Raw genomic sequence first — 8,887 nt, forward strand, 5'->3', positions numbered from 1 at the left:
TGGTTAAAGCAATCGTGATGACATGAGTATCCATTCCTAATATTCTATCAACAAGCTTTCATCCCCATCCATTATGGGTCAAAGCTAGAGCTATGGCGGTCGCAAAAGACCTAAGAGCAAGTTCACACGAGTAGATGGTTTGCAACATGTTGCCAAAATTTTTTGTTCACATAAAGTGTTTCCTGGTACCAAGTTTCCAATGTGGCTCCACGTCAAAGGGGTGGGGCAAGATAGAAACCCACAGGAGAAAAAAGTGCCCCTCATTGAATGAGGAGCCTTTTCCACACTTCCTATCTTCTCACATACTTTTTCCATTAAAAGGGCGCTCTATCTCTCTCTCTCTCTCACTCTCACTCTCTCTCTCTCTCTCTCTCTCTCTCTCTCTCTCTCTCTCTCTCTCTCTCTCACACACACACACACACACACATAGTAATGTTTCTTTTTCAATTACATCCATGAGAACTTGAGGTAGCATATTGCCAGTCGCCAACCACCCCATCATGCGAACTGGCTCTAAGCCAAGTCACCACGATATTTTTGGCCACTTACAAAATTCTTTGTTTTTGGGGCTGCAAGCTTTCCGCTTTTTCCATTGTAAACATTGACCTCTTCACCTTATCTAGGGAGTGTTGCTGTTGCTATTGTGGTTGAATCTATTTGGGGATTCAAAACTCCTTTTTTTTTCTTTTTTCTTTTTTTTTAATACCATCAACGCGGAGAAGGTAGTAGGGAGAAACTACACACATATCATGTATTTACAATTGTACTCCTATTTTGCCATTGTATTATTGTAAGGGGGAGTCACAAGAAGTTTTGGACAAATTCTCACAATATTTCCCACATTGTGACTTACCTCAACATCATGAGCTTCTGTTCGGGAGGCGCCGCATACCTAGCTAGGTATGATTGATTAAGGGCAAGGGACCGCCAGCCCGGTGGGGGGGCAGTGGTCCCATGCCCCCAATCGTACCTAGCTAGGTATGCGGTGCCTCTAGAGCAGAAGCTCATGATGTTATGCATTGTATGAAAAACACTGAGAAAGACTCCGTTTTCCTACATGAGAAAATTTCTAAATCTTCTTGTGATATTGATGACAGATTCATTGTTTGATACCATCAGCATTTTGTGCTTACTCTAATGTGTATTTTGGCCTTTTGACTAATATTCATCAGCATTGGGCTGTTCAATTGTCAGATCTAAAACATTGTGCTTACTCTAATGTGTATTTTGGCCTCTTGACTAATATTCATCAGCATTGGGCTGTTCAATTTTCAGATCTAAAACCCTGAAAACAAGCTCAAGCCTGCAAGGATTGTTCTTACTCTCGTGTATTTTGGTCCTTTGCCTAATATTCCTCAACATTGGGCTGTTCAATTTTCAGTTCTAAAACCTTCAAGACGAGCTATGCAAACCTCCTTCAGCTAACCAAGACTCTCACCATAGCTAGTTCTCGACAAAAATTAAGTCTCCATCTCATCCAGTTCTTTCATGGCCTTGTACTGTTTCCTCTTTCAACCCAACTCTTAGACAAGGCTATAGAAAGCAAAAGCAAAATTGCAGACGTGATTTTACCAAGCCTTTTTTGCCAACTTCAATATGTTCTCAATCCATAAGTGTCATAGGTTGGGTCGCAAACAGCATACTACAACTTCAAAAGCTGCTACTCTCCAACAAGGGCAATATCAAAACAATTTCCACAACACAAACTCAAGCACAAGCTATAATTTAGCCATCTAGTGTTGCTAGGAAACAGTTTCATAGTTTTGTTTGTTACACTCCGAAGTTCATTGAGATGCCATTTCCTGGGTTTGTTTGTTTCCACGCTATGCAGTAGAGACTCGTAGACAATATCCCTTGGAGTAAAAAAAGAGGTGGTGTATATAACCACCTCCATGATGCATACAAACAAGAGAATCTACTCCACATATGGTGTGGCCAGTGGATTAAATTGAATATTCAGATATGCTGTCTAGTCCATTAACTTGCAGACGAGGAAGCATCAACACATAAGTAATCAGCTGGCTAGCTCCTCCATTTTGTGCCAAAAGACCAGCTCCTCAATCATATACAAAGCCACTCTCCGAATAAACTATGACATACAGGCCGCAGTTCTTTGAACACTCACACAAGAGGTCGCCACACAATCTTGTGGACAACAAGGGAGACACCACACAATGTTAACCACAAAACATGATCACGCACTGCCTTTGTCATGTGTTGGTGAGCCCAATCAATCCTGGACTCACTCAAGCTATGATCCTCCTCATGTGACCCATCATCAAACAACGACATTGATAAAACTTTTTTGAAGGTGGAACTCTTGTTCGAAAAAGACCATCTCTTCTCCATATTCAATGCAATGCACCAGACTCAGAAAATTTGAGTCCAAAGGTGGAGGCTCAGCGGCACGAGTCCTAAATGGTAGGCCAATTCCTATAGGCTTTCTAAGCCAATTCCTCTGAGCATCAGCAAGAGTTCGGACTGCAAAAATGCGCACTCTCTTCAAGAACAACCTGCATATTTTACAAGCTGTGACCATGTATATTCCATTTACAGAGGACGCATACATTGCATCCTACCTTCAAGGAAAAAGAAGGCTAACTAATTTTGTGTTACACCTTCCCAATCCATACTTTGGCCCAAATATACTGCCTCACGAAACAGGACAATCTGGACCATGACACCATAAAGAATTTCCAACCCATGTTATAAAAAGGGCACATGGACCTAATACCCAAATCCAACACAAAACACATTTGATATTCTGCTGCTGCAGAACACAAGCTGAAGCTCCATTCATGAACTGTTAATTGTGCACTGCTGCTAGACAAAAGGACTTCAACAGAGAATTGAGTTTTTTTTTTTTGGTTGTAACTATACCATTGACATCAATAGGAAGTTGAGTCCTTCATCTCTTTGAGAATTTTTGAACAAGAAAGGGGGTTTGCTGCAGCAAAACTCCACTTAACATCGTGTCTACCTTGAATGGGAAGTAACCATCCATCATATACAGACACTTCCTAACTTTGTAAATAAAGCTCAAATGCCACTCCCTGAGTCCCGCCTCATCTGTAGTGATGTGAATCACCACTATTAGCTTTGCATTACCTAGTGATGTCCTCACCACTAAATTCAGACAGTAGCTTCAACCACTTCACCCTCTTTGTAAAATCCCTAGGCAGTTTTAAAGCATTTGATGAATCAGAAACATGTCGACTGCCTGCCCATATTGAATTTCCATAATGGAGAAAATTTTCAACTTTCAACAGAAAAATAATCAAAGAAGCTACCTGTAAGGTTCATTCTGGATGGGCCTTGAATCCACACATATGAGACGATTCAACATCTCGGACTTCTGAACCCCATATGTCTTAGACAAGTTGTCCTGAAGCTCTTCATACGAATCAAAAAGGGAGAGATCAACAGTGGCTGGACAGGTTTCGCCACCCACTCCATATGGGCAACTCTGCTCAAATGAACCATTTGTAGTCCCTACACTCCTTGCTTGGTGTTTGAACCACCCATTTGTTCTAGCTTCATTAAAAGAAGAACCAAATCCCTGTCCCTGGCTCAAATTTTCAAAATCCTTTAAGGTTGGTCGGCCCTCTTGAGCCGAAAAAAACATATGCATATGGCCTGGAGTTTCCCTGCAATTTACATCACGAGGAATATCATGTTCTGATCCACCTGTTGAGATGTCATCGGTGGAAGGATTCTTGGGTAGCTGCGAATTTATACATTGACTTGTATCTATAGCTTTGCCGAACAGAAGGAAGGGTGTACTCTTGGATGTGCGGCAACTTTCATTTTGACCAATACTTACCCCATCACCACTCAATGCAGGCTCACCACTACTAGATCCACCTAGAGGCATCAAGGAATGAAGAGAATTGGTATGCCCATTGAGACGACGTTCATTGAAAAGACCTCCCACATTAAGCTCTGTACTCACTCTAACGCCCGTCGTACCATACAGGTCATGAGGTGCAAAGAGGCGATTCCCATATAGACTGTGATGTATGTCACTTGGTCCAATGTTTGGAGATGTAACCATGTAACTTCCGTCATGCCTGGCTCCCTGCATGCCTGCAGACTCATTCTCTGCAAGCTCATGCCAAGGATTGATGTGGCCCAGCAGATTGCTGGCAAGTGTCACCATTGACATACCCATGCCATCAAGCTGGAGCTCCGGCAACGGGGAAAGGCGGGGTTTCTTCTTGGGCAGAGAAAACAATGGCAACTGCATTGGAGAGACCAATTCTATCTGCCACGGACTTACTCTCACAATGCCTTGCAGCATCTCTGGTTCATCCCACAGTACCTGCAAAAAAAATCAAGTCAAAACTTTCTAACATTGTTCCAAGTCTCATCTAGACTCCTTTCTTCATTTTCATATGTTCATCATAGAGTATTTTAGATACAGACCTTGCTTTCTGTATTTCTTCACTCAAATGTCCTACATGTCAAAGGTGCTCACCCCCCATCACCACTTTCAAAACATCTTTTGCAGTTCTCACGCATCCTACAGACATGTATCTTATGTACACTACAGACAATACATGTCTGAAATCCATAAGAAGAGCTATACCTGCAACATTTTCCAAGGGGACTTGGGCCATACTAAAGAGTCGGCCTCCTGGACTCTCGATATCGTACCCATGAACCAGCTGATGCGTGATGCATCCTCAGTCTCAACTGCCATCTTAAATCTGATCCCTGGAGCCCAATTGAGTTGCAAAGAAGCTCTAACAGCATGTGCTTTCACACAAAACTCGGAGATGGTTGCTCTAGGGTAATAAACCACCTCAAAAACCTGCCCAGCAGCTGCCAAGCTAGCTGCTTCGAGCACATCCTTTTCAGTAACCCGGGCACGATTTCGAGCAAAATTAGCAGTGCCAGCAGTGTCAGAGCTTACTCTGAGAGGGCGTGCACTGCTATCCACAGCAGCAGAACCCAAAAAATCGAACGAATTGTCCTGCGGCTTCAGCTTCCAGCTCGAAGAAGAAGCCGTACTCGATGCAGATGTAGCAGCGGCAAGATGCCACGAAGATGCGTTGATACTGGTGGTTGCCCCTCTTGTGGAGCGGCGAACACCCACACAAAGCTCACCTGAGGCATTGCGCAAGAAAACAATGGCATCTCCAGCAACAAGCTTTTTCTGGTTGACAAAGTTGCTCCACCCTGTAGTGAGGAGATGGCGGCGAGGTGTGCCACGGTAAATATGGCGGAACTTCCACACAGTGCCATGAACATCCTTTGCGAGCACGATCTGGACAGGAGGATCTTGACTGTAATCAAGGCGGGGGAAAATCGTCTCGGCACAGTAGCGCGGTACAGAAAATCCACCCCCATTGTTAGCATCACTCTGAGTAAGAGTTTTTGCAAATGATGCAGATTTCTCTGGCAAAGGAGGTGAAGAAGGGGAATCGTCATGTAGATCAATGTCCCTGTTTGTATCAGGCTGCAAGTAGATACGCGCATAGACCTCATCGGTCTCTGCATCAGCGAGAAACTTCACAGACAAAACACGACAGAGTACCATGCACGCCATGCCCAGGGAAGGAGGGAACTCTGGTATTGAGGCAGCAAGCTCTGCGTGTCCCTGAGGGAAATAGATGACCTTGGAACCAACATGCGGCATGCGCACCATGGCACCTGCACAAGCGTGCCAAAGCTGAGGGTCAAGCTCGCCCTTGCAGCCCGCCTTGCCTCTAGTGTTTGTCATGGGGTCGACGCAGCTCCTTAAGCCGGAGGCAGGGGGTCTCTCATCCATGGTGTTGCTACTGCCGCTGGTGAAGAAGGGGCCGGGCATTACAATCGCAATCTTGGTAGAAAGGGAAGCGATGGAGACGGGGAAGATCTCATGGACTCTGGAGGGAGGTGGGCACTGGGCAGAGATGTGTGTCCGTAAGGGGCGAGAGAGCGAGAGTCCGGAGCAGGGTGTGAACAAAGATCTGGGTAGGGCAAGGCGCAGAATACGCGGCCGAGCGCGTGTGTGTGTAAGGGGGGGAGAGAGAGTCGAGACCGGGAATGCACGTGCAGAGCAAGCAGGAGTACTAGAGAGACGGTGAGGACCGTGAGGTGCGTGACTGTGTGTGTGTGTGTGTGTGTGAGAGAGAGAGAGAGAGAGAGAGAGAGGAGGAGAGTGGATGAGCTTGAAGGGCTGTTGTTATCAGACAAGGGTTGAAGGCAGGGAGAGTGGCAGTAGACGAGGCGACATGCTGTTTGTTGCTGCGAGCGTGTTTTCAAGTACAAGTTGAAGGAGGTCCATTTTTTTGTGTCTGGCAGCTGGGTCGGTCATCAGCATATCACGACAAACCTAAGAAAATTAAACGGACACGCGTGCGTGGGACCATTCCCCTATTAGGAGGCCTCCCCTTAAAGTTCGTCTACATTTGTGCAGCTCTCCCTTAAATGCATGTACTCACTTGTCCCTCGTTCATATAGGCCTCCCTTGGCTTTATTCTCTTTGCCGTTCGCCTCTCTCCTTACAATCTTGAGGCAGTTTCACACGTCTAGGGTGTCCGTATCATGGCTTGGTTGCGCACTTGTTCGTAACCAGCAGCCAGCCTCCTCTTGAAGCGGATGAAAGGTCGGACACTAGCACAAATATCTATTTTGTTTAAAAAGGGCAGGGAGTAGGATCTGCAATTGATTGCCAACTGTATATAAATTGTTTTTGGGAAACCCCAGCATCAACGTGAAGAGCCTCTCGTGGCTCCAGTTCATCTCGTCCCACTTACAGGACATTTGGATGCTCACTTGTCAAACAAGCTGGCTCGGCTATTTCATTTTCTTTTGTTTACAACATGTGATCTCGCGTACTTTAATTGTCATTTTTCCAAAAAAGGGAAGCCAAGCTTGTGCTAACATCGTCAGAATATGGTAAAGCTAGAGCACATTCGCTTCTACTCCCGCCATTCATCAACACATTTTGCATTTGATGTTAACTGCAGCACACGTAAAATAGGTTGTTCTCCAAAAAGGTGAGGGTAGAGAATTCAGTTTCCCAACTCTATCGAAATCGACAGAGTTGAGAACACCAAGTAAAATTTGCTTATGCATACATGCGTGGTTAAACCATGCCCTTGAGAATTTTCCTTATACCTCCTTGGCATGGGCATTGAGACAAAGCACAAAGAGTCATCATAATTGTGCCTTGGCCAACATACTGATCCCCACATAGAAGGGGCTTGCGCAAGGCAACTAGACCCCCTCAATCTCCCATCACATAAGTAGACACAATTTCCTAGCTCATCCCAAATTGAAGCCCACCTTCTCTTCCTACTTTGAGTTCTTTGTTGAAGTATCTTTGTCCATTTGCATGCAAATCCCTTTCGGATCGTTTCCTTTCATGAATAGGATTTCCATTTAACAAGAGAATGATTTGATCCTAAATCTGCTATGCATCATATGATTGTTGGAAGTTTCCCACTAACCTAGATCCATCAAAATCTGCAAAAAAATGCTTCTATGAAGATCATCAAGGGCAAAAGACTCTGAACCTCGCCATCAAATTTCGACCTTCGAAGTATCCTACTAAAACACAGAAGATAGTATTAAAGAAAAATAGTTTACATAAGAAAGGCGTACATGCCTTGGATACAATCAAAATAGCCTACTACTCTTAGGCTTATGTCTAGAGGCTTTGATAGGTGTAGCTATTCCACCATCCGGCTATAGGGCTTGTTTGTGATCTTGTTGAGTTTGCATTGGAATGGGCCACTTGCTATTGAAGGGCTCTTCGATAGCTTTGTACACTTTGTCCAATGCATTGACTTGTCCATCAACACTAGATGTACAGTTGCCACATCTTTTTCATTCAATGAGGCCAGAAGGGAAAAAGAGTTCTTTATCGTCTTTTTACCTTTGATTGAGAGGACGGGCTCTTGGGAGGGCGCTTTCACACTTGAGCGGAAGGTCCTTAGGGTTTCGGGAAGTCATTGGAGGCTTATCTTCTTGATGAGCTTGAGATTGAGTGGTTGCCTTGACACCTTTCTCATTTGGACAATCCTTGATTAGGTGCCTTAAAGCCCACAATGAAATCAAGCATTAGGTTTATGTTTAAAGCACATCGATTGGAGGAAATTGTATCCATCATCAAGCTGAAGTTCTTCTAAGGAAGATCTAGGGACAAGTTGAGTTCCATGAGGACTTGTGAGTGCCATCTCAGGCTAAACTCTTGATGCGGTCTGACTCCCAAGATGTTGTCAACAAGCAGGCTTACAATAGACCTGAAGACAGGTTGGTAGTGGAGAGGCAAATTTGGTAGCTCTATCCAAACTGGAAGAGGGAAAGTTAGGGGCGTACCTTGGGAAGAGGAAGAGTCCTTCGACTTGTGGTCGCCATGGACAAGTGCTCTGTAGACATGTGAGGAGACTCAATACCTGTGTCTGCCCTAAATTGGGTCGTGGAAACAACGAAAATGTTATAGCCAAAGGTGTCAAAAAGGCTATGCCGAATTGGATCCTTAGGCTTGAGTGTCGAGGATGTACGCTACCTCTGGAAGATTTGGCCTTCGTATTTTCCTTCTTGAAGCACGTACTGAGTGCTCATGTAGACCTGGAAGTCTTGATCGGAGCTTACCTGCTCGTTGAAGTAAGGTACATTGCGGAAGATACCTTCTAGGCTTATTGAGCACCGGTCCGTCCCTTGACCAAATAGATGAAGCCTTTCCGATTCCTTCCTTGGCATACAAACCAAGGTTTTCTTGAGATTGTTGGAGAGTCAATCCCATCGATCCCTTGAAGCTTTGACATACTTAAGGACTCGATTGAACCTGAGTGTTCTGATTTGAAGAAGGTAACTCATAAAGAATAAGATGGCCAATCCGTTTCTATCCTTGCTATCTGCTTTAAGCTTGTCTTAAATTGAGCCTGAGTGCTAG

The 8,887-nt window shown here is 44.6% G+C and overlaps 1 protein-coding gene across 2 annotated transcripts; it reads right to left on the reverse strand.

The window, feature by feature from the left end:
* Positions 1 to 1,536: 1,536 nt before the first annotated feature.
* LOC147447969 (auxin response factor 16-like) lies at positions 1,537 to 6,213 on the reverse strand. 2 transcript variants are annotated; one of them, XM_086523864.1, is made up of 3 exons: positions 4,589 to 6,213; positions 3,291 to 4,321; positions 1,537 to 2,513 (listed from the first exon to the last, which is right to left on the reverse strand). In XM_086523864.1, exons 1-3 carry the CDS (start codon positions 5,810 to 5,812, stop codon positions 2,279 to 2,281), a joined length of 2,490 nt encoding a protein of 829 aa, XP_086379990.1. In that variant the 5' UTR covers positions 5,813 to 6,213; the 3' UTR covers positions 1,537 to 2,278. The 2 variants fall into 2 exon arrangements, with proteins under 2 accessions (XP_086379990.1, XP_086379991.1); XM_086523865.1 differs by lacking the exon at positions 1,537 to 2,513 and adding an exon at positions 2,749 to 3,174 and having other exon boundaries at positions 4,589 to 6,208.
* Between the last annotated feature and the right edge of the window lie 2,674 nt (positions 6,214 to 8,887).

This window comes from Adiantum capillus-veneris, chromosome 11 (genome assembly GCF_014529385.1).
Source record: "Adiantum capillus-veneris isolate H3 chromosome 11, ASM1452938v2, whole genome shotgun sequence".
In the NCBI taxonomy this organism is placed as follows: Eukaryota; Viridiplantae; Streptophyta; class Polypodiopsida; order Polypodiales; family Pteridaceae; genus Adiantum; species Adiantum capillus-veneris.